Here is a 26,279-nt window from a genome sequence, read left to right as displayed (position 1 = left end):
TCGACCCCAGTGGCAACACCAAAAGAAACTAATAACTCGGAAGTAGAATTGAGTAATACAGGCAACGTAAACCTAACTGTGATGTTAGAGCAGATTCTGAAAGGCATAGAACAAGTCCGGCAGGAATCTCGGGAAAATAATGAGAAATTAGAGCAGGTACGCAAAGATACAGAGCAAGCACGTAACGAGATGCGAGAAAGCAATAAGAAACTCGAAGAAAAGGTAGAGGCTACTAACCAGCGTTTGGAGGCACGGTTAGAGGCTAGTAATAGTAGACTAGAAAAGAAACTAGAACTGGTTACTGAACAGCTGGAGAACAGTGAACGACAACTCGCTAGGCGATTAGATAGCGCAACCAGCGAGATGCGAACCCAGTTAGAGGCCACCAGGGGGGAGTTAAATGCTCACATCTGTGAGACCAACCAGCAGTTAGGACAGATACAAGAGAATTCCGACAGGGTTGCTAAGGTAGTCGAGGAACACTATGTGGAACTAACAGATGGGTTGCACCAGGTAGAGTCCCGGGTGGAACAGACCGTTGTTTGTGTCACCGAAAGGGTAGACAGCGTTGAGACTACTGTGACACAGTTGAATGAAAATATTAGGCGCATGGAAGTGGACTTCGCTTCTCAGATTGTGCGGATAAGGGGGGAAACCCAGCAGGAGACGCCTCTCGAAGAGATAAGATCGGAGTGTAACGGTAGCATACAGCGTATTCAGGAAACAGTTAATGATGTTTGTGAGAAACTCGAAGAAAAGATGGCACAGTGGAAGGAGTCGGTACAGCGAGAAACAGCTGAGATTGTGGATGGGAGACTAGCCACCATCTCAGCTGGGTCACCGAGAGCTGTCTCGCCATCATGTTCACAAAATATCTCTTCGGGACGCGATCTGCAGGGTTCTCAACCTGGGAACCTCGTAAACACCCATGAGACGGAACCTGTTACGCAACCAACATCGTCTCGAAATTGTGATCACGAGACAACGAGACTGAATATGGCAACAGCTTTAGGTTTTCTTCATCGAGACCTAACTCTACCCACCTATCAAGGGAATGAAAGCGAAACTGAAACTCACGCTTTCCTGGTGGATCTCGACAGGTATTTCGAGATCACTGGGGTGCCAAATGAAATGAGACTTAGCTTAGTTGCCAAGTGTCTCCGGGGGATGGCACGCCAGTGGTATCAGGTTACTGGGGCAAAGACTAAGACTTATGAAGAGTTCGTTCTTCTTTTTCGTGAAAATTATCTCAGCGAAGAGCGTCTTGCCAACCTGCGGGCAACAATACTTACATCACACTATGATGCCAGGATACACAAGTCTCCAGGAGATTATCTTTTAGATTTGCTGCACAAGAACAGCATATTGTCTCCTAGCATGCCAGAGGAGACATTACTCAAGGTCCTCCCACGTCAGCTTCCTAATTGGTTATTTCGATCGGTCGTCTCGTCTCGACCACGAAATATCTCGGAATTGCTCACATTGGTACAGGAGTTACAGACTTCTATGAGAGATCGTGAGACATTCCATCAAAATAATAGGAAAGGGGTGAACCTGTTGGAAGTGGAATTAGAACACAGGGGACAAAACCCCTCTGGTCCTAGTGGTAGGCGTTCGTCTCGAAAGCAGTCAAGGCGAAATCGAGACAACGACACTCCCTACCAGAGACGAAATAATGACCAAAACGCACCGACCAGCTCGCCTCGTAACAATGGCAACCGCCGTGGAGGTACGGGCCAAACACGTGGTAGCCATGATAGCTACCGGAACAACTCATCCCGTTCAGCAAGAGGACAGAGGGGAGGTGCACGAAACTATGTACCGCAAAGAAATGCCTATAGGGGGGAGGAATCCCTTCAGGTATTGGAGACGTACGAGGGAAGAAGGTCACCTAGTAACGAAAATGTAAACAACCAACCTGACACGACTAGTCGAGCATTCCCATCGGCTAGGCAATGAGATGCGTCCGCGCATACTTGTGAGGGCGGTAGGCTGAACACAATAGAACACACTCCGGCTGAGCCATCTAAATTAATTCCCAAGTATGTGCGTAATCAGGAAGTAAGTTTTGAAAATGGAAATATTACTAACGAGCATGAGACCATAGTGAAAGAACTTTTAGTGATGAGTAACGCAGATGAGGAAAATTGTGAAACTTGTAAATCCATTATCCATCGCACGCATTTTAATGAGGGAGAGAGTGGGAAGATTTCATTGTTGCGAAGAAATGGGCATAGCGTAGATATTGATAGAACCATATTTGAGGAAGCTAATTCTATTTTTAGAAACCTTTTGGACTCTAGTCAGGATTCTCTGCCCTGTAACAATATAATTTCGCTCCCGGAAATAAATGTCATAGTTTTTGCACAACCGGTAGATGCCTTACTTGACTCAGGAGCTAGCGTATGCGCATTGTCTAAGGAATTGTGGGACACCGTCAAGGATTGCCACCCTGCTCCTGCATTTCTACGTGCGAACAATATTCGAGTTACTTCTGCGTTTGGCAGGAAGTCAGCTGCGTTAGTGGGACAAACCATGCTAGAATTAATAATTCAAGGGAAGACGTTTCACACACTTGGGATTATAGTATCGGGTCTCAATAGATCACTTATTTTGGGTTCGAACTTCTTCACTGAATCTCGTGCCATATTGGATTATGACAAAGGTACTCTACATCTCAACAACCCACATGATGTGGAGATTTGCTTTAGAACAGTAGATTGCGACACAGGAGATCTCTTGGTACGTAGCTTAGAATGGGAGATGGATTGTCAAGGTGCATTTACCCCTATAGGGGAGATTGGGGAAGAAAATACTGGTAGTTGTTTCCCGTCAGAGGAAGGACGGAAGGCCATGCCTGCGGTAATAGCTGCAATAGAGGAACGTAAGACCTCAAGAGAGGAGGCAATCCCTGCGCTGAGCTTGGATGATGGTAGGTTCCCAAGCGCCCAGGAACTGGCAAAATATGTTTTCCCAGCGTCTGAGTGGCTGAAAGTTAAGACAAAAGCATCCATCGCCGATATAGAAGATTTTGTTGCGCAGTACACAGATCTCACTGACATGCAAAAAGAAAAATTAAGATCAGTATTAGTGAAGCACCAGGCACTTTTTGATGTCAAGCCTGGTTGCATAACCAATTATGTGCACGAGATTGAGGTAACGGACGAACGTCCAGTAAAGGCAAAAATGTACCCGTACCCCTTGAAGTACAGGAACCAGGTCAGTAACCATATAAATCGGTGGCTAGCATGGGGAATAATACGCAAGCAAGCAACATCTTTCTCGAATCCTTTAGTGGTCACGGCCAAAAGTGATGGCAATATTAGGGTGTGTATCGATGGGCGTGCCTTAGGCAGAATTTCGAATACAGAATGTGACAGACCAATTCCACCTCTGTCTGTGCTACAAGACATGTGTGACAAATCATGGTTTAGCTCTGTCGACGCGGTTGAAATGTTTCTCCAAATACGAGTGAGGGAAAGCGACCAACGATATCTCGGATTCCTTCATGAGGGAATTTCGTACGTTTTCCAGAAACTACCTTTTGGAACGAAGCAAAGCCTGGCCTCATGCGTACGTGCTCTCGATTCGATCCTCGGTCCAGAGGTGAGAGGGTACTGTGGACAGTACGTAGATGACCTTGTGATCGGTGATTCGTCCTTTGATGATCACATGCACCATCTTGACACAGTGCTCGGACTTCTTACAAAAGGCGGCCTAACCCTCAGGCTGAAGAAATGTGAATTTGCTCGCAAGAAAATCAACATACTTGGGTACCAGCTTTCTCAGCAGGGGATTGGAAAAGATCCAGAGAAAGTGAAGAGGGTGATGGAATTTAGAACACCCAAGAATGTGAAAGAGTTGCGCTCTTTTATTGGCTACTGCCAATATTATCGTTGCTTCAGTCGGAGGTATGCGGAAGTGTTATTTCCATTGTTCAGCCTACTGAAGAAAAACACGAAGTTCAAGTGGGAGCCGTGTCATCAGGAGGCAATGGAACGTATTAAGGAGATTTTCCAGGAGGAAGTGGTTTTGAAGAAACCTTTACCCGACAAACAATTGATACTCGAATGCGATGCCTGTGATTTTGCCTGCTCCTCTCTTCTGTACCAGAGAGATGAGGAAGATGACATAAGAATAGTTGGGTTCTCTTCGCGCGTGTTCAACGCCGCAGAACGCAATTATTCCATAACAGAAAAGGAATTTGCAGGACTTATTGATGGGGTCATAAAGTTTAAACAATACTTGATTGGCAACAAATTTAAAATTCGTTCAGACCATCAAGCATTGAAGTTTATTTTGATGTGTAGACTCACTAATCAACGCATTGCAAGGTGGGTGATTACGCTCTCAAACCTTGAATTCGAGTTTGAATTTGTAAAGTCGAGTGATAACATAAGTGATTATCACTCACGGTATCCTCCGCACTTGCAGGAAGATCTGAGTGCGTGCAGGAAACCTGTACTACAGGAATCACTAATGGCAATTCTGACGGAGGTCCCGTGCGAATTGCGCAAGCTTATCGCAATTTTGCCCGAAATGCAATCCTCAGATCCAACGTATGGGAAGATCAAGAAAGATCTTGAGGATAACACGGACTCACAGAAAGTGAGAGGAGACCGTCATCGTTACGAGTTATTAAACGGACGTCTCTGTAAACGGGACCGAGAGGGAGTCCGCATTTGCATTCCAGAAGTGATAGTAGCTCCTCTGCTCGATTATTATCATTCAGATCGGGGGCACATGTCGGCCAGTAAGCTACTACCACTTCTGTCAGAGTATTTTGTGTGGCCCAAGATGCGCGCGTGTGTGAGGAAGTTTTGCGCATCGTGCCTTATATGTCAGAAAGCAAATCCACCCCACTGCTACCTTCCAGGACCTCTCAACCCTGTAGTAGTGAAACGACCAAGTTTCATGGTGTGCGTAGACTGGTGTGGTCCTTTGACACGCGGTACAGGCGGTGTCAATTATATTTTAGTATTCTATGATGCTTTCTCGAAGCTGGTAGCACTGTATGCTTGCAGGAAGGCGAACACTGTCACAGCTCTACGGAAACTCAAGGAGTTCCTGAAAATGAGTCCTAGTGTGGAACTAGTCCTCACGGACAGAGGCTCTCAATTTCAAGCAGAGCAGTGGAAGAGAGAATTATCCAGTTTGGGCATAAAACACATCATGTCTACCCCATATTATCCCCAGGGAGAAATGGCGGAAGTGGCAGTAAAAGCAACTGTGCGGTTGCTGCGCAAATACTGTCACGACAACCAAAAGATGTGGCCCAAATATCTGGACAAAATTGAGAGATGCCTTAACTCAGCGAAACACCTGACGACTGGCGTCTCGGCATACGAATGCCATTTTGGAAAATCCATGTCTCGAGACATCGCAAGAATCTTCGAGATTCCTGAGATAGAGAGATGCCATGACGTGCAATATTACATAGACATTGCTGGTAAGAACCTAGCAAAAAGGGCCGCTGCACGGAAACAGTACTTCGATAAGACACACCGTACTACGGTGTACAATGTCGGTGAGCTTGTACTGGCTAGGATTTTTCCTAGATCTGATGCGTTAGCAGGTGTTTCGAAGAAAATGATGCTGTTATTTTCTGGGCCCTGGCGAGTTGTGGAATCGTCAGGGAAAAACATGTACACACTGGCTGACCCAGTTTCTAATGAGATCAAAATGAAAAGAAATGCCTATCTCTTGAAGAAATTTGTAGAAAGGGAGGAAACAGCAGTGACTCAGGTGGTCGACAATCACGGAAGTAACGTACTGAAGTAGACGGTAGACAGAAAACTAGATTCTCTATATTATAGTTATATATTTAGATCAATTGATTTATATTGTAAGAATTTAATTAGCTCAAGTTAGATGAAATGCCTGAGATTAGTTTTGTGTTAGGTATTACAAAAAGTGTATCTATTCTTGTTAATTATTAAGTGAAAAGTTATTGTGTTTGTGTGTGGTATATATATGTCTCGCATATACAAGGACTTATAGAATCCGTAGTGTACTCTAATAGTACTATCTCTTTTTCTTCTGTTTGTGATTACAAGGGTTTTATTAGTAAATTGAAGGAAGGTGCACTCCAGTTTGACATGTGCTTCTGTGTTAGCTACCACAGTTCACAATGTCAAGGGGGGAATTGTGAACAGCAGAGTTTCCTCTGTTGTTCATCTGCATTTTGATATGCAGATACGTGCACATTTGACTATCAAAATGTAAATTTGATTCTGTAAACTATTGCGATTTAATTAATTAAATTATTATATTAAATAATTTAAAGGATTAGTTAGGTACCACACAGTGACATACGGCAGTATTACTATAATATGTAGATGTACTAAATTGTTATTTTGTTATATATATTTATATTTTGCTATTCGCCCTGGATGTGTACATTTTTAATTGTTTGACATTTAATGAAGAAGAATCTGGATTGGATTTGAATATTACGTCAGCAATAAGAAGACTAAGGAGTATATGAGTATACGAAATGAAACCTAAGTTTGGATATTGAATACAGGATAGAACGGGAAAGCTACAGAGAGCTAGAAACAGTTTTTTTTCTTTCCCTGGCGTACAGTTTATTCTGAACATCTGAAATCAATGTTTCTGACTATGAATTCACCAGATAGCCAGGTTGTCTGTAGATTAGAAGAAGAGTAAAATACTTCAGCATACTGGGACAGCAGCAAGGAAAAGGAGTAGGGGCTGTGAGCACTTCTCTCTTCTTTGCTCTATGCTTTGTTTCCTACATATATATATTTTAGCAGAGAACTTCTCAACCTTTGGGGTTGGATTGAAGGGTCATTCACCTTTTCCGGAACAATGTGGCCCCTCTCCTGCACTCATATCTTCAGTGCAAGTAACTACCACTCTAGCTGGGTTGCGGAACGTGGCTTCCTTTTCCCAGGATGCACTGCGTCTTTGAAAATTTGTATTACAATTTGAATCATTTTATTGTAAAAAATATTAATACTGTCGTATCTCGCTGACATGTTCTTGGAACTAGTACGCAAGTTCATACAACTATTTATTATCGTGGTTCCTTCCGCTAGAGTAATTTTATTCTTCTATTGTCAAAATTATTTCTGCAGGCTGCAGAACCTCTCATCATCTCTCTCTTGGGGGAGTGTCCATGTTTTGAAAGGGCAGACGATACTTGTTGTCAACGGGAAATATTATATTAGCAGCTAAATAAAGGGATGTCATGCTTTGTATATTGTTCAATTATCTTGTTAAATGTGTATATACTTTATTTTGATCATATTATAGTATGGATTATGTTTCCTCAACCTGTTATAATAATCTTTTGTACATAAACTTTGCGGCTTCAGCGGGCTAGAGGAGTGTTTCTCCTTTTCCCCGTTCTCTAGGCAGAGGGCAGCACCTCTTGAGAGTGCTGGGAGGAGATAGCTACATCAGTAAATTTTGCACATAGGGTTGTAATTAAATGAAATTTTCTAGGTTAAATTTTCAGTGTTTTGAATAACTTTTCATATCTCTGTAAACTAGAAAGAATGAGGAGTTACATGATCTACTCGGCACTACTCTCCGATGAATGTGGATTAAGTTACAATTAAATATATTTGTATGTTTTAAAATGTCATTGTCCCACAAGGGCAAGAAGCCACCCACAGGGAACCCCTCTGGTAGGGGTGGATATTTGAACGACGGAGCGGCATAGCGTGGCTCTGACGTGGGTGGCCAAAAGAAAAGAGACTTGTAAAGAGCGGGGGAAGAAAAGACAGTTGAAATTTCGCGACTGAAGACATCACCACGGCGGGTGTATTGTCCTCAATTTTTGAGACTTTTCCTCACGGCATGAGAAATTTTTTTGTGTGTGTGTTTGTTTTTTTGTATCTTCAGTCAGGATTACCGCTACCATGTGTTGCAGTGTAATTAATGTAGCGGATGGAAAGAATACGAACCTATTCAAGATATACAAGTTACATTAAATAGTATCAAGTGCTGAGTTACTAGAAAAAACTCCATTATTAGTGGGACTTCAAATCTCTGTGATAGTAGTGACTGGACTGAGGGATACTACTCTGTGAAAACAACGCCTGAAGATTATTCGTTATGTTCATTCAGAATTTCTCGTGGTTACCACATATAATAATAATAATAATAATAAACATACAGTATTGATTTCTACCGATCAGGTGAGAAGTGCATCGGGAAGTGTCTCGTCTCGACCAAGATAACAAGACGACGAAAATAATCACCTGCAATGGTATCAATCCATGATAGTTAACTAGTGACATGGGAAAACTTAATCTTCCTTTCCAGTGGAAGTAGTTCGTGGTAAGACTAAACTAGCATATGCAATTCAAAACAGTGGGTCTTCGCTAGGAGAGACTGTATGCAGGACTACACAGTTCAAACACAGACTTAGATGTCTAATGTAACGGAAGCAGAACAGCCACAAATTGTACACCTAGATGAACGGCTTCATCTTGCATACACAGTGTAGTATTCTACAGCTTTGTTCAAGTGGAAGACCGGATACAAGGAATGGTGGACAGTGAACTTGTGTCATAATTAGATAGAGGAAATTAATAAAAAAAAAAAACTTTTTTTTTCTTTTCGAGTTTTTTTCTGAAAAGCAAGAAATGTTACTAACAGTTCTCGTAAAGTGCATCGGAGGGTGCATTTAAAAAAAAATAGTTTGTATGTTTAGTGGAAACATATATTGCAACTACAAAGTAGTAATTTTTTTTTTAATGCTGTAATTAATCGTAAAAGTTAAGGGTGTTATGTAAGTGGTGCACCGCCTAATTGAGTGTGTATACCAATAGATCAGGATTTTGCGTGTGTGTGTGTGTGTGTTCATGCATTCTGGAAATAAATGAAACCATTATTAGCAGTTTGGATGTTACTCTATCCCAGTGTGGTAAGTAATAAAATGATCTCTGCCATAAATACATGTACTTCTCTTTCAGAAAGGATGGTGTGAGTTTCGAATCAGGTTTCAGAAATCACTGCTGCCTCCTCTAGTTGGGGCTAGGAGGAGTTGATGCCCATAGAACCAGGTCATATCTCTAGTTGGTAAGAGGAATTCTGAGATTTCTACATCATATGGTACCTTCTCAGATTCTGCACAACGGAGGCTGTAGAGTTAGCTTGTTTTTTTCTTTCTTTCGTTGAGATTTGTCCTATGACACCTCCTACCTCTTACATATTAGCCTAGCTGGTATTAACTAGAGATTATGGTTAAAATTAACATACCCTGAGATAAGATATTTCGTTATGCTAGAAGGATAGAGCCTTTTTCAGGCTGTGGTGGCTCTTGAGGGAAGTCAAAGTACAGGACCTCTCTCCATAGAACAACAATATTATTATTATTATTATTATTATTATTATTATTATTATTATTATTATTATTATTATTATTATTATTATTATCTATTGTCTCCCACCACTACACAAGTCCTTCACACAGCGTATAAATCTCAGTGTGATCACCCACTGGAGTAAAAAATCAGAAAGGGGACAAAAAGTGAGTTACCTCCTATGTTTTGACTGTCACTTTTCAATTCTATAACATTGTTAGTGTATAACAAGATAGATAGATAGATAGATAGATAGAAAGATAGATAGATAGATAGATGAGACGTCTACGAATCAATAAATCTTATGAATCTGAACATAATCGTACGATTCAGTATAAATTATAAAATCATTTCAACGTAGACAATTATAACGCTTGGTTTGAAGATGTCCATTAGCTACAAAAGATGAGCATTTGTTTCATATAATTTTCCTCTATGGATAAGAATGCAAGGTTTTTCAAAGAGAGGTGACTGGCCAGATTTTCTTTTCAAACAAGACTATACATTAGCTAAATCCGCGAGTGGGTGTAAACTAATGTTTATCTGGTGTGAGTCCAGTCAAGTGGTCTGAAGCGTTGTGAGAATTGTGTAGCAAAACCCATTTGTGGTTTGAATTCTTCTAAAAAAAAAAAAAAAGTATGGGCGTTCGTTGACTGTCCTTGAAGCTTCTATGTTTGTGTTCCTGTCATTACTGGACTATTTTTTTTCTTTCTTTTAAAAAAGGTAATTAATTTAATTAGAAGACTACGATGTCAACTATTTGACGAAGGGTCGTATCTAAAAAATCTCACTTTTTCAGACATAAAGGAAGAAACACTAATTCAGTACACAGAGAAAAGAGTTGAATACGTAATAACTCGTCCAGATAATAATTATGTGGAATAAATGATCAGTTATTACATATTGATCTTTTTTCTCCTCTGTGGAATTATATTTCTTTCTTTATGTCTGAAAAAGTGAGATTTTGAGATACGACCCTTCGTCAAATACTTGACGAAATGTCCCGATTGGGGCGAATTTTTAAATTCAGAATAGTTAAGTATTCTTGCTTTGCAATCTGGACAACAGGATTTGAGTTCGATTTGATTTGAATTGATTTTGAGTTTAAAGTCCTTTTCAGCAGCGAGGTTATATCAGATGTGAGCCTAAAGTTTAACGTGGGATCCGAATTACAATAAGCTCCCACTAGGAATCGAACTCGAATCTCCCACGTCAAAGGAGTGTCTGCTAAACGCTTAGCCATGAGGAAGCTCGATTTAAGTTCGGCGTTCGGCCACCTTATGACTGTTTTTTTTACTCCTACCAGACGAATGCCGGGATGGTACCATTTAACCATACGCCCTGACCGACATCTTTCAGTTCCTTTTCAACTGTTCTTGTTCAATGTTTATAATTACACTATAAATTAGTGTTTCATGCTATATCTGGAAGTTTAATATTAATAAATAATTTAATATATAAAAAAAAACTCCTTTTACAGTTATCAAAACAGCAAAAGAGAAACATCATTAGCGTTTAGCGGAGAAAAATATCCACACATAACTTATACCAATCTCCATAGAACTTATTGAAGTGAACAAAATGATAAATTAATGTCAGTGTAAAAGGTCATGAGTAATTTTCGAAAAAATCGAAAAAAATTTAAGGCTCTAAAAAAGTAAACAGCTCGATGTCAATATTAATTGCAAAAATTCATTCTGTTACAAAATATTGTTTATGTATTTATTATACATAAATAAATGTTAAAGAAAATACATATATGTATATCTTAAAGAAAATACACTGTTAACTAACATTATATTTATTGTTATTTGTATTTTCCTAATGAATGACACTGATGCTTCTAACAGTGACATACAGGGTATCCCATAAGTCCGTATACATAGGCCATCTCGGTAACTATTGAAGATACGAAAAAATAATAAGAGAGCAATGTTATTGGAAAATATTTGTTTTCAATCTAAAATTTTGAAATTTTCCGAATTGGACCAACCGTTTGGGCTCCACACTGGTATAGCGCCCAATGGTAAAGAAAAATGAAACGTTGCCGTATCTTCATCGGAGAACAATGAAGGAAAGACTGAGTAGTTTGAAGTATCCTGGACCAAGAAGAATAGAAGGGACGACCACAATGAAGGATATGAAGAAGGATCACATGCGACTTCAACACAAGGCAGTGGCGTCACCATCAGAAGGGAGGGGGGCAGGTACAAAAAAAGTTGAATTGAATTTATTCACGGCAAACTGGTACTAATGGCTAAGTGATTTCAACGAGACAAGACAAGAGTGCAATTGAATAAAATTAGAAAGGGCTAAATTCAATTCACTTTCTTTTTCGTACCTGCCCCCCCCCCTTCTGATGGTAACCCAACTGCCTTGGATTGACATCGCGTGTGATCATTGTTCATATCCTTCATTGTGGTCGTCCCTTCTATTATCCTCGGTCCAGGATACTTCAAAGTACACACTCTTTCCTTCATTGTTGTCCAACAAAGATATGGCAACGTTGCATTTTTCTTTACCATTGGGCGCTATACCAGTGTAGAGCCCAAGCGGTTGGTCCAATTCGGAAAATTCCAAAATTTTAGATTGAAAACAAATACTTTCCAATAGCATCGCTCTATTTATTATTTTTTCGTATCTTCAATAGTTACCGAGATGGCCTATGTAAACGGATTTATGGGACACCCTGTATACTTGTATGAGTTACGCGCGTACAACTTGTAAACATATGGGAAAATGTGATGTAGCGATGTATAATACATTTAAAATATTATAACAAAATTATATTTCGTTATAACAAAATAATATCGGTCAGCAGGGGTTCCTGAAATCCCAATTCCACGTGGGTTAAAAAAAGAGGGGAAATTGTTTCTTTGACAGTCTGAACTGTCGACTTCTTGCAAATATTCAAACCTTTAATTAATTCATTAACTATGAATATGGATGTCTATAATTGAATATACGCCTGATACATTATGCAATTCTAGGGTGACCAGATTTTTTTAAATCCAAAAGAGTATATCCAAAAAAAACAAATTGACAGTAAGTATAAAGACAAGATGAATTACAGTATTTTATCCAATGCGCATGCAAATGAGTTAAATACTTCACTATCATTCATACTTCTGCGACGATCTTGCTTTCTTGAGTAAGTTAATGTCATCCTTTATTGCCAGTCTGAACTCTTCACATGTCATGCTTACATTGAACTTCACTTTCATCACTTGTTCCAGTGTCGACACTGTGAGTTGACTTTTTTCCTCGCTCCAGTAAGTGTTAGTAGCACTGAAGAGCCTCTCACAATTAACATTAGTGTCCGGTAAAGTAAACAAGAATTGCACGAGTGGCACAATCACTTTTTAATTTGACCCATCCCGCACTAAATCTTAGTACACTATTTTCCATTTGCCCATCATTGTCTCTCTTTTCTCTCCCCATTGTTCAAGGTGTTCTTGAACACATCTGGATATTGCACAGTAAGTGTCAAAAATATCATTATCACTGAATTCCAACGAACTGTCTACATGTTTTACCTGCTCATAGAAATATGCAAACGACTCCTGAAATTCTTCATAGATAACTGATGTGTCAGGTAGTAAATATTTCATCTTGTTTACTTCTCCGAAAAAACGTTGTGACCACATCTCTAAGTATATTATCACTTCAAAGTAAAATCTTCTTGACACTGAGTAGACATATTCCTCTTTTATATTCCCTTCTTTTACAAGTTTCGTAAGTAAATTTCTAGTAGAAAACAGAAAAAAAGTTTTGTTCAATTCTATCTTTGTATTTCCTCAGAAGTTCAAAATATTCAACAGAAACTTCAGTCGCTGTTATATCCTCCCTTTCAATTTTTGTAATTGTTTCACTGAACAAGATTAGCTGAGCATGCAGAAAATACAGCCACAACTCACTTGTTTCGTTTCGAAAGAAATTGACTATAGCTATTGGAGCATTTTCATCACTCAAAAAGTACCCCTTAAGTGGTTCATACTGACGTATAATTTTTTATACACACAGAAGCAGAGACAAGAATCTCGTCTTTGAGTGATACAAAAGACTCTCATAATGATAGCCAATGAACTCACAAAAGTTTTTCAAATTTTCTGTCCTTACAGTAAAAATACTGAAATGGTTGTATATTTTAAAAACCAAATTCCAAACATCGATCGGTATTACTCTCGAACACGCCACAGAATTTCCATTGTGAAGAATATGAGCCCCACACCCGATAGGCAAAACATTTTTCTTCAACCTGCACTCTAGTTCGCTATACACGTTTCCTGTTGTTTTATTTTCTATGCTTCCAAAATTTACTGGTGCATTATCAGCTACAAAATCGATGACCTTATTTTCCAAACAAAACTGACGTAATGTACCCATTAATACGTTCGACACAGTTTCCGAGGTTTCATTTGACATGCTATGAATTTCTAGAAGACATGTTTTTACATTAATATCAGTATCTACTTCACAGTACCGCACTAAAACAGGCATGAGTTTGGTTGCTTTACGATTGGAAGCATCACAAGCAACAACAACGAAAGAGCCTTTTTAACACTATTACTTAAAATATTTTCTGACCACACTAACACCACATTTGTTAACAAAGCCTCCGTTTTCGTTCTCGCACATGCAAATTTTTTATTCACTGTTGATTTCAAAAGTTTGCTAGTGCAGTCCATGCTTCTAAAAGAGTGGTTATGTTTAACATTATGGTATGACCACACAAGTTCTAGTCGAATTAAATCTAGCTCTTCTGAAGATTCTGTGGTGAAAAAACCATCCAACTTATCTGTTTCGGAAGTTGATTAGCATTCAGTGTGCGACTTAGATTTTATATGTTGTTTATATCACATTTACTTTTATTTTTTTTTAAAGAGAACTACTCCTTACATACCGTGCACTATGCTTTGTAAACATCGTTACTGCGGACCCTTTTAATGCAAGGATAGCTTATTTCAAACGCTTGATTATACTGACATTTTCCTCGCGACATTGTTAATAAAATAAATCCTTCCAATCCTCGAATAATGTAATTGATTGAGTGTACGTACGCACGTTAATTAGAATAATAATCACTGCGCGATTCCCACTACCAAAAACTGACTCACTTTGAAGGGAAAACAAAATCCTGTGCCATGAACTGTACGAATACCAGATATAAATTCCGAAAATATAAATCATTCCAGGTACTCAATCAATTTAATTAACAATTTAATAATTAAAACGTTGAAAGTTTGGATAAATCAATCACTTTAATTTTGCCGTCTTTATTATAGTTTTAGTACTAACTAATAAAAACAGTTTAGTTATATTATTTTTTTCTTTTGCAAAAAGAAAATCTAGGAACCCTACAATGCAACGAGGACGAGAAACGCAGCACAGTGCAGCGGGTCTGCTACTACGAAGGACTAAACAGTGCTGTCAACGTCGAAGTTTTTACAGAAAAAAAATGCTATTTTCAATGGGAAAATGCATTAAACGTTAAATGAAATTGAAAATGCCATAAAAGAGTATAATTCGATATTTTTGGGAAGAAAAAAGAGTATAGAGTATATGAACCTCGAAAAGAGTATAATACTCTTAAAAAGAGTATGTCTGGTCACCCTATGCAATTCGATATGTATAATCTTATTTCAGGTTGTATAACTTGCTGACTATAAATAAATACAATAGAAAACTACTCGTTTTTCTATAATAATACATGCTTTGTAATAATAACACTCGTAACGCTTCCACTCTGCAAGGGTTGTCAACAGTAGAAAGGAAACATAATTAGTACACATGATAAGTGGAGTTGCCCATGAGACGTAATTTACCACTATGTTGTCTCAAAGAACTGTGGCCCCGTGTTGCCTGATCGCAACGCAACGCCTTTCCTGCAAGAGGTTTCGGGTTCAATTTGTGGTGCGGACACTCGGTTAGAAAGATGTAACTTTTTTCAGGTCAACTGGAGTGCACAGTGGCTCGGTAATAGAGAGCTTACCTCTAGTGTATAGGGTCCCTGGTTCGGTCCCCGACCAAGTAAGTTCGTGGTGGACAACATCGTGTCCGTGGGTTTTCTCGGAGCACTCTCGTTTCCTTCCACTTTCTCATTCCACCAATTCTTCTGCTATCATTCACTTGCCTTAGTCATCGTCTCCCTTAGCCTAAAGAGCATGATCGTGTGACAATAAACTGAAAGATTTCATTGCAAACCAGCTATCCTGAATGGGGTTTTTCCTTTGTTTTCCTCATGCACGCCAGACAAATGACGGTATGGTACCTAATATTCAGATTCTTTTCTTCTTTTCCCCTTCCCCGAACAGTATGCTCGCCGAGAGATGTCATCCCTCGTAATGTCGAAGGAATATGTATAAATAATAAATAATCATCTCGAAAAGAAAAATGAAATGAAATCTTTAAGTTTTACGTCCCACGGTTATGCCGGTTAAGCTAAAGGAGACGGTGATGATGAGCGAAATGGTGGAATTAAGAAAGTGGGAGGAAACGGGAGAACCCAGAGAAAACCCACGAGTAAGGTGTTTGTCCACCACAAGGTTCACTTGGCGGGGGCTGGGATCGAACCCGGGACTCCAAGCACCAGAGGTGAAAGCTCTACCACTGAGCCACCGCCCCCCCCCCATCTCGAAAAGAATATATATATTTATATTGGGAGAGCTCTGTCTTATGTCGTAGGTAACACTGGTGACAATTGAATCCCCACCCCTTTTCTTCCCAGAGCATAATTACAAGAAAGAAAATTGAACAGTCGTTAATTAAAGAAATAAACCAGAAGAGCTGGCCATACCTGACGTCTGAGAAACGGCGGTGGGCCGACCACATTGCCCTGCGAAGGCATAGTTTAAGCTAATGAATCCTCTTCTTTTAGGTAGCTATATAAATGGTGCACACAATCCGCTCAAAACAAAGTAACGTGGATTTCAGATCTACAGATATGCTATGCACTCTTTTTTTCTAAGGAGGCATCCAGGTTCTTGAAGTGACGACAGCGCGGCGTCTTCCTTGTTAAAGAACCAGAGGACGGCAGCTAACGACGCTCCCAAACAACACAAAACTGACTGCTGTGTTCGTTCGAATCTGAAACATATAGGTGTCCCCGAGGCTCTAATTCAGTTCTGAAGAGAAAAATCTTCAAGGGAACTTCTTGTGATTCACTTGAGTTTATTTCTAGCGTTAGTGGAAGTGGGAGGGCCTTTGGCACCTGCCCCAGCTGACGCTCGGACTCGAGTCGATAAGAAACGAACTCATCTCTCCCTGTTTCTGTTCCACCGTCTGAACATTGCAAATATAACTACATTTCTTTGAAATCTTCCCATCTCCTGCTGTCCAGCAGAACTTCCTCAAACGTCTCGAGGTTGGAAAGAAAAACAAAGTTCACCTCCTAGATTTACCTGGGTTATTTCTAAGAAGTAAAATTATTATTAGTTCGGTCAACATGTTTCGTTATATAACGTAAGAAAACAAATAAGGATTCGTTTGTTAAAATACAGGATTAATGTAAATTTTAATAATGTACCACTTGTGAAGGTTCTCGTTTGCAAGTGACTACTTGTGTAATGAATCCATAAGTAACATTGGTCTTATAAAATAGTGGTTCCCAATCTTGCTTACCTGGCGTCCTCTTCGTAAACCCCGTATATTTCACTCCTTTCCTTCTCCTAGCCGCGCTCGTTGGTTATATGTGCTTTTCATCTGCCCCCTACACCTACAGCGATTTTAGATGCAGGATTAAAATCTCGAATCTTCAATAATAATAATAATAATAATAATAATAATAATAATAATAATAATAATAATAATAATAATAATAATAATAATAATAATAATAATAATAATGTAGAGTCCCGAAAACTTGCCCTAATATGGACCAAAGGGTAGCCGTGTTTGTGAAAATGCCGGATTATCAGGAATAGGGTTAAAAGAGAATAAGTACGAGTGTTTCCTCAGAAAATAAAGTACTCTGCTTGTATGTATTGGTTACTTGAGAATACAACAGAGATTGATCTGCCCAGTTACCCTTAAGAGTCTTCATCCCGGCGAAATTAAAATACCGCTAATTTTACAGTAATTATGTGATATCTTGAAATAGATAAAAGATAACTGAAATGTGGAAGAAGTGCGCCCTAGACAATATTATTTTGCGTGAGGTACCATTATCAGGAGTCACCCAGTGGCTTTCCGTTTTCAGTTGTTTAGAAACGCGAAAATAAATGCCGATTTTCAAAATGGCTCGAAATCGAAAGCAGATAAGTGAGTCGTGATAACGGTTTCTCATGTAAAATAACATTGTCTAAGGCGCTCTTGTTCCACATTTCGATTATCTTTTATCTATTTGAAGATATCACATAATTTCTGTAAAATTAGCGGTATTTTAATTTCGCCGGGATGAAGACTCTTAAACAAAGGAAAAGTACGTACTTTTTGAAGGCATAGAGCCTTATACATGAAAATGAAAATTAATGAATACACACTGTATAGTAATTTACATAAGACAGACCTCAGAAAAATACCAGGCAATGACCTTGAACGGGTGTGAGCGCGGGGTTTTTCATCCTACCAAGGGGTCATCGAGTTATCCGTACTGCCGGATTATCGAGTGCTGAGTTTTAGGGACTCTCCTGTAATAATAATAACTACATCCTCACTAATTTCTTATTATTTCCATTACGATTTCTGCATACCATTTCCATTGTAGTTATTCTTAGTGCAGTCACAGTTATTTTGTGCTTTTACAGTATTTAACATTTAATTTATCGCCTCGTTGTTACACCATTTGTAATTACGAATGTAGTTTATTCCTGTCAGTAGGTTGCGCCTCACTTGCTCACTGTTCACCAAGGGGGTCGTCTCTTTGGATTGGGAACCACTGTTGTATAAAATTTCAAGGTAACTTTGGTCCTAACATAACCGTTGCATGGCGTTTTCCTTGCTGTCTTTTCTCCCAAAAATAGTGGATAAGAGCGCAAAAGCGAAATCGTTCGTTCTATCACAGATATAAAACCTGCATAGAAACTTCTTTTTCATGCCACTCCATCCGTAATGGAGACAAGAGTGCTATAATAATAGGTTAGATAAAGAGATTTAATGTGATAAAAATAAGTAAATTACATATTCAACTCAGCCAATCGCAAACAAACCTGTTGTTGACATTTTCCAGTTTTGGCCAATCAAAAAGATCTTTGCGTTGATACTCTAGCGACGACCTCTTGACTATTCTATAGATTGTTTTGAATTTTTCGTTTTCCTGTTCTGTCTTGTTACTGTTATTAGGTCCTGTGACGTAGATGTAAGATATTGATAGTGCACAAATTTTTGTTATTTTTGAAGGTTTCTTATCTCTAATTAACTGTTCTTGAAGTTATCCTGCTTTCAAACTTGGCTCTATTGTATTGGCGCGGGAGACCCGGGTTCGATTCCCGGCGGGAGCTCATGTGGTTCGGATTCCACGTTAATCAGTAGGTCCACGTCTCATATAGCCTCGCTGCTGAACGGGACGATAAACTCAAAATCAATCAATTGGCTCTATTGTAGTATTAACATTTTTAGTTGAGATAAAATTATTTTATGTAGAAATTAAATATATATCGCAACTTTTGAAATGTCCGCCATTTCCTGTTCTAGTAAGTTGGTAGCACTGAACGTTACATGATTTGTCTTTGTCCTTATCGCCTGATCGTCATCTGTTTTCTGTACGATTAAGAACGCACCGCTCACCACATTCCTAATAAGTTTTCATTATGATAACCAAGGATGTTATAAAATACAGGATCTGCCTATATGTATCTTCATCCTATTAAATTAATGAAGCCAAAAAAACACCCGAGCATCGGCAACTCTGATTGGCTACTCTCGTTTTCGGCACCGTCTGATTGGCTACTTTCGTTTCCGCCATGATTGTTGGCTCAAAATATTGCAATCTTATTGGGCGGAGTGGGCCGAGTAGGGGTGGCGAAACTGTGACGTATGGCTTCATGATTTTGTTGTAAGGGCAGATCCTCTATTTTATAACATCCTTGATGTCAACACACTATTCCATCGTGAAGCACTCAATTCCAGTAGCGTAGCCAGGATGTGTGTTTGGGGGGGAGGGCAACAAGTGCTGTTATAGGTACACTCATGTCCAAAATTATTGTCGCATATCTATAAATATATTATTCTAGGAACATAATTTGATAACGAATTCATCCACTATTTCTTATAATGTTAGTATGTTTATAATCGGCAAAGACATATATGTGGCAAATTTCAAGTCAAAAGAGCAGTAAATAAGAACAGTAAAACGAAAATAAAATTTTCTTGTCCATTTTGCAACATTTTATTTTACTTGTCATAATTTTCGTAATTATGTCTTTTTTTATGAAATTTACCACAAATATACATTTCCCGATTATGCACATAGTATCAGTATTAAAAGTACTCTGCAAAGTCATTATCCAATTATATGCTTAAAAAAAAGACAGTTATAGATATACGACAATAGTTTTGGACATGAGTGTACATATAGAAAAATTACAAACATAAAAATATATATATAAAAAAATACAAACATCAAAGTACCAAAGTACATTGTCGGACCTCTTTGGGGAGCGGCCCCTCTGGACCCCCCCTTCCTTATGCCACTGCTCCATTCCTACCCGTACAGAAACAGGTAACGATCAGGCGATAAGGACAAAGACAACAGATGAAAATCGTGTAACATGCAGTGCTGCCAACTTACTAGAACAGAAATGGCGGACATTTTAAAAGTTGTGTTCTTTATGGGAAACCCTTTATATATAAAGTTGTTGTTAGTATTAAATTTTAGATGGTATCTGCGACAATGACTGAATGTATTTCCTCGACAAGGGTTAGGTGGAAGAGCAGCAATATGCTGGACTTCGCCCGCTTGAATAAAGCCTTTTTCAACTTCAATTTTTCAATGATTCTTAAAGCATAAAGATAGTTAAAGATATGCCACATTGACTTGATCCCTAGTTTTACGTTGCAAGCGCTGCTATCGGCTGAAGGAATTCCACTCGCTTTCTCTCGCTTAGCAACAGCTGAACCCTTATTGGCTCAACGCGTGGGTGTGTGAGGGTGTGAGATTTAGTTCGCATTTTTGCCACGGCTCAAGACATTTTGGCAGCACAATAGTTAATCTTACAACTTGAATTGGATTATTCATTTATTCAATGCTCCACTTTCAGTATAGGCTAAAGATGATGAGCAATTTTCCAATATTAATGGCTTACAACGAAAATAAAAATGTCCGAAAAAGAGTCACGTACTAATTGGTACAACTTACTGAGCTGAAAAGAAAAACGATATGCGTGTGTAACAACGTCATGCGTAGTTTTCGAAAAATGGAGGAAAATTAACTTCTTTGCAAAATCTAAAGCTGCTGCTTTACAAGAACTATGTATGCCATTTAGTGAGATGAAACTGATACATACATATATATGTCCTCATGAACTTCTTCATTATCACACTAATACAAGACAGCAAAAATACATTGTTCGGTTAATTTCTGTTTTACTAAAATACTGTTTAAACATAACACGTTTTATTAGTTAATACATCAGATTGACTTGAACAAAATGACATGTTCCTAGATAAGTTTACCAGGGAGAAAATCAAAAAAGAAAGAAAGAAAAAGAAAAAAATGAACTTTTGTGGAGCTAAAAAGCATGTCCTGTGTTACCAATAACAATTCATACTTTTGATTTTGCTGGAAGAAATGAAATGTTTGAGTTTTATGTTCCATGATTATGCCCACTAGGCTAAAGGAGACTATGATGATGAGAAATGAATGAAATAGTGGAATGAAGAAAGTGGGAGGAAACGGGAGAACCCCTGAGAAAACCCACACACACGGTATTTCCCCACCGCCAAGTTCACTTGGCGTGAGCAGGGATCAAACCAAGGACCCCATTCAGGAGAAGTGAACGCACCGCGGCACCTGATGGAAGAAAGTCTTATGTATTTATTGCGTGTACTATATAAATTTTATTTTTAACTAACAAATTGTATTTATTGCTGGTCCAGTGGCGGATCTAGGAGGTCAATACTTGGAGGCAGGCCCGTATCCACGGGGGCGGCAAGGGGGACCGGGTCCCCTTAAACTTTGGCTGGCCCCCTAAAAATTTCACGGTAGGCTTGCAAATGAACTATAATATGGTGATGAAGTATAATATGATTGGGTCGGCCCCCCAACTTCTAACCCCCCCCCCTACATTTTTGGGCTGGCTACGGGCCTGCTTGGAGGCCAGCCAAAACGCAGACTATGATAGGTAAGTTATGAGTTCATAATTTTCCATGGGTCCTGCATAAGTTTCCAACTTGATTCTTTCCCGATGGATATTATGGGCAGTTTGGATGTTCACATTGTGGACGTCAAATATTGTTTTACACATTGCGTAACAGAAAAAAATCAACTGAAACTATATCTAATGTTTCAAAGATTTTCCAATAAAGAATAAAAGGCAACGCTTACCTCAAACTTTCAAAAATATATAAGTAATAGCTTCAATTATTTTTATTACTTAAAAGAACTTGTGTGGGCTAGGCCACCCAGACCCCGGGCTAGATCCGCCACTCTGTTTTTTTCCTAACGGTGACACCATACTCCTTGTAAACAGGGGGTAAAAGCGAGGAGGAACTTCGCCCCCCCCCACTTCCGGAAAATATCTATAGCTTCCCTCCACTTCCTAAAAATTACAATGGGCAAAGATAGGCTCATGGGTCGGCATGACGTCATGCGTCCCCCTACCGTTTCAGTTCCACTTTTACCCCTACTTGTAAATATTCAATGCATCTGCAGAAAAGTCGAACCCACGATATCATAAACCAAAGATACGTATTAGGCTACGAGGTAGTATAGAGTTTGTCGGGCTTAAAAGGGTAACGAAAAGTTTGGAGTCTCTGTTCTATTGGTAACTCACCAGAGCTACACCAGAAACAAGGAGGTAAGCTTGTAGGCCACGTGTCTCCGAATTTCAATTTCTTTTTCTTAAACTGAATTTACATATGCTAGTAAAAAGACGATGACTTACTTATTTCGTTCCAAGAAGTATAAAACAAAATCAGTCTCGCCTCGTTTTTGACGTCGAAAGAAATGTTCTTCCGTTCGACAAGAGATAACAGACGAAGATAAGGAGACAAGATTTAAAAAAAAAAAAAACACCATGAACCTGCTTAAGAAGTAGCCAACATAAAAAGGAGAGTGATTTTCGCAATCATGAATAAACTCAAGTCGCACAGTTGTGTCTTGCGATTCTAACCAGGATTCGCCATCTTCACGTATGTACAAGCTAACAAACAAACAAACAAACAAACAAACGTGTTAAACTCATAACACTTTCTAACCAACTCATCTACATAAAAGCAACAAGATTACGCTGCATCCTGATTTTCAGTCCAAGTTTGTTTACATTATTTGTGGTTGAATTCCATATTAAGGATTTCCTGTTATTTTTTTTTTTATTTTTAAATTTACATCTACAAACGGATTCTTTTACGGATTTTTTGTAATAATGTGAGCAGCTGGTGTCCTTAATAAAGGTCGAGTTGTATTCTCAGTGGCGGAATGATGGATAGATAGTTATCCAGGCACTCGTCCGCAATTAAGGGCGTGGACAGAATCTATAAAGCTGGAACAACGCAGTGATTGTGCTGGAAACTCTCTGGTTTTTATTTCATCAACAAATTCATTTTATCACGTGGCCATATCATTAAAAAGATGAATAAATTCATTATTCATTCAAGGGAGAAAATAACTTTTTATTTATTTATTTATTTTTGTCATATCAACAGAAAACTGTGTTGAAATATCTCTATATTCTAAAATACCATAAAAAGTTTTACTTTTATAGCGGATCCTTAAGCAAAGGGTTAATCACTGCGAAATTAAATACCGCTAATTTTACAGTAGTTATGTGTTATCTTCAAATAAATAAAAGATAATCGAGAAGTGGAACAAGAGATCGCTAGACAATATTATTTTGCATGACGTAGAGTTGTCACGAGTCACCTAGTAGCTTTCCGTTTGCAGCCATTTAGAAAGGCGAACATAAATTACGATTTTCTAAATGACCGTAAACGGAAATCTACTAGGTGACTCGCGATAACGGTACCTCACACAAAATAATATTGTCTAGCGAGCTCTTGTTCCACTTTTCGATTATCTTTTATCTATTTGAAGATATCACATAATTACTGTAAAATTAGCGGTATTTTAATTTCGCTGTGATGGTGCCTCTTGATATCCTCCATTCTTATACACAACTGATTGATTTAAAGTTGTGTGTGTCTGATATTTTTTCTGAGAACACAGAAGATTTCAAGAAAATCGACCAGGAAAACTGGTATAAGGAAAACTTGATAGAAATTAATGACTTTTCAATTTCGGAACGTACAATGCATAAGTTAAATTAGAGGAATACATGAGTTTAGGATCAAATTCTGCAGGAAATCTACGGTCGCCTTTTTAAAATCCAGATTTAAGCCCGAACTTTTGTTATTGCATCATTTTGATTATTATCAACAATATTTTTAAAAAATATTTTCATATAATTTCTACCAAATTTATTTATTAATCATCACATACGATTATACTTCCTAGACTAAGGCAGATGTGGTGATGAACACAATGGTGGAATAAGCAAAATTAGAGGAAACGGGAGGAAAACGAGAAAACTCACGCACAGTGTTTGTCCACCACAAAGTCTAAAACCCTGTTCGGCGTAAGCTCTAAACTGCGATAAACAAAGCCACGTGAAACTAAATCTCGCTGATTTGCTGTTAGCCTACCGACGCTTGTACTCCTCCGCAAAATAGTTCATATGATTTGATTATTACGTTCACTATGAAGATCCATATAAACCTGCTACATTATTATAAATGACAAAAATATAATACGGATTATCTAATAATGCTGCAATCGAGTGTGGTTAATGAAACAATAGAAATAAACACTAAGCATGCGCAGTAATTATGGCGCCAATTCAACTGTTAAGGCGTGTTCTGCTTTCAAACCTGAAAGGTGGCTGACATGAATCCCGGTTCAGCGAGTGTTGTGGTGAAACATCAACAAGGTAAACCTTTACTCACTAAGCAACAATTGTTTACCACCGAAATTCAAATATTTCTTTTTTAATCTTTCGAGGTTTTTTTTTTTTTTTTCGCTGCTGCTGTAAGTATCTGGACAACACGAGAGAGTATTGTCAAAATGCACGTGTATAATTTGATCCTTCCCGTGAGAAATGGGAGTGATACATCACTAGCCAATCGTATTTGTAACAAGCGGAAGGATACAAATATTTTGTTTATCGAAGTTTAGAGCTTACGCTGAACAGGGAATAGTTTGGTTACTGCTCAGATCGAAGTGGGAACTCAGGCATCAGAAGTGAGCCCTCTACCATTAAGGCACCGCTGTCTCGGGGGCACGGTGGCTCAGTGTTAGAGCGCTTACCTTTGGTGTATGGTGTTGCTGGTTCGAACCCCGGTCAAGTAAGTTTGTGGTGGACAACACCGTGTCCGTACTCCTGTTTCCCGCACTTTCTCATTCCACCAATTCTTCAAGCCTTAATAATCGTCTCCTTTAGCATAAAAGAGCATAACCATGGGATGTTAAACGGAAGTGTTTCATTTCACTTAATTTCATTTACAGTTCCCCTATTTAACTGTCCTCTACGCGTTAGTCATTTGTGTAACAACAACGGAGGAAGTGACATTTATTTTTATTAAAAAAAAAAAAAAGTTAATACTGCGAAAAAGGTGTATGCATTATAATCACGATTTCTTCAATAGAGACAGTACGTCATTTATCGAAGGTAGTAAATTTCCGATTATACCCGGATGTTTATTTTCCGTTTTCGCAAAGTCATTGTCTACACAGCGTTGCAGTGGCGTAGTTCGTAAAGCGTCTCAGATTTGATCCCTGGTGAGGTGAGATTTATTTGCAAGTTCTACTCTCCTCAAAATCAGTGTTTCTTCCATACTGTTTTTTTTTGGGGGGGGCAGTGCCCCCCAAGCTCTGAGAGTGCCCACCGGAGGAGACCAAAATAATACGTATTTAATATAATAATAAATAGAACAGTACCAGCAGTGCTCCCGGAATAATAAGGTGCCCCCCGGAACATTGTTTCTGAAAGAAATACTGCTCACTGGTTACGTAGACAAATGGTCAAATGGTCAAGTCGAGAAACCTGGATGTAATAGTGGTGGCAGTGTGGTGCAGATTACATCATAGAAATAACAAGCCTTTCGTCTGTGGCCCAAATGTCTACATGACTGGAGAGTGTAACAAAAGTAAATTTTCTAATTATTGTTTTATACAGGGGCGGATCCAGGGAGCGATCGGGGGTAATCGCCCCCTTCCCAGAAGAGGAAACTTTCTTATTATATATATATATATATATATATATATATATATAAACAAAACCCATCCCAAAGTTTTGAGCCCTTAAAAGTAGCAGTATGACAACCCACCGCCCCCCCCCTACACACAAGTCGATCCTGGATCCGCCCTGGTTTTAGATATAAATATTTTACTGTATTACTTCTCTAATACAATAGTTCTCAACTCTTTTCAGCTGACGGCACACTTTACTCAACGAATACGAGATCGTGGTACACTTGTTTATTTTTTTATTATTAATAACATACATTGTACTAATTTTCTATAAAATGATGATTGTACATAGTTCTGAATGTAATTGCTGCCGCTGGAGACGTTGACTCGTACAGTTTATCTGAAAATTAATTTTAACTTATTATTAGCTGCTTTATAATTTTTAAATTCTAAAACTTCGCGGTACACCGTTTGGGAAGCACTGCTCTAGTATATTATTATGTGACCAAAAAGGTTCGTGCCGTTTGAGCATAGAAAAGAAAACAAGCGCACACAATGGGGTTTACACAATATTTATTCAGGAAAATAGTCTCTATCCGCTG

The 26,279-nt window shown here is 38.7% G+C and overlaps 1 protein-coding gene across 7 annotated transcripts in view; it reads right to left on the bottom strand.

The window, feature by feature from the left end:
* The window catches only part of Sarm (sterile alpha and armadillo motif), a 428,773-nt gene that overhangs the window by 147,638 nt on the left and 254,856 nt on the right, over positions 1–26,279 (bottom strand). The window contains exon 1 of one of the 7 annotated variants that reach the window (XM_081770505.1): positions 16,135–16,347. The exons of the other annotated variants lie outside the window; for them this stretch is intronic. Coding sequence (XP_081626631.1) covers positions 16,135–16,185 — 51 coding nt within the window. The 5' untranslated portion in view covers positions 16,186–16,347. Of the gene's footprint in view, positions 1–16,134; positions 16,348–26,279 lie in introns of those variants that run through there. 7 annotated transcript variants of the gene reach the window in all.

The sequence above is a fragment of the Thermobia domestica genome, chromosome 9 (assembly GCF_964235325.1).
Source record: "Thermobia domestica chromosome 9, izTheDome1.hap1.1, whole genome shotgun sequence".
NCBI classification, from domain to species: Eukaryota; Metazoa; Arthropoda; class Insecta; order Zygentoma; family Lepismatidae; genus Thermobia; species Thermobia domestica.
The sequence above is the reverse complement of the archived record's forward strand: the minus strand, read 5'-3'. Positions and strand labels throughout refer to the sequence as shown.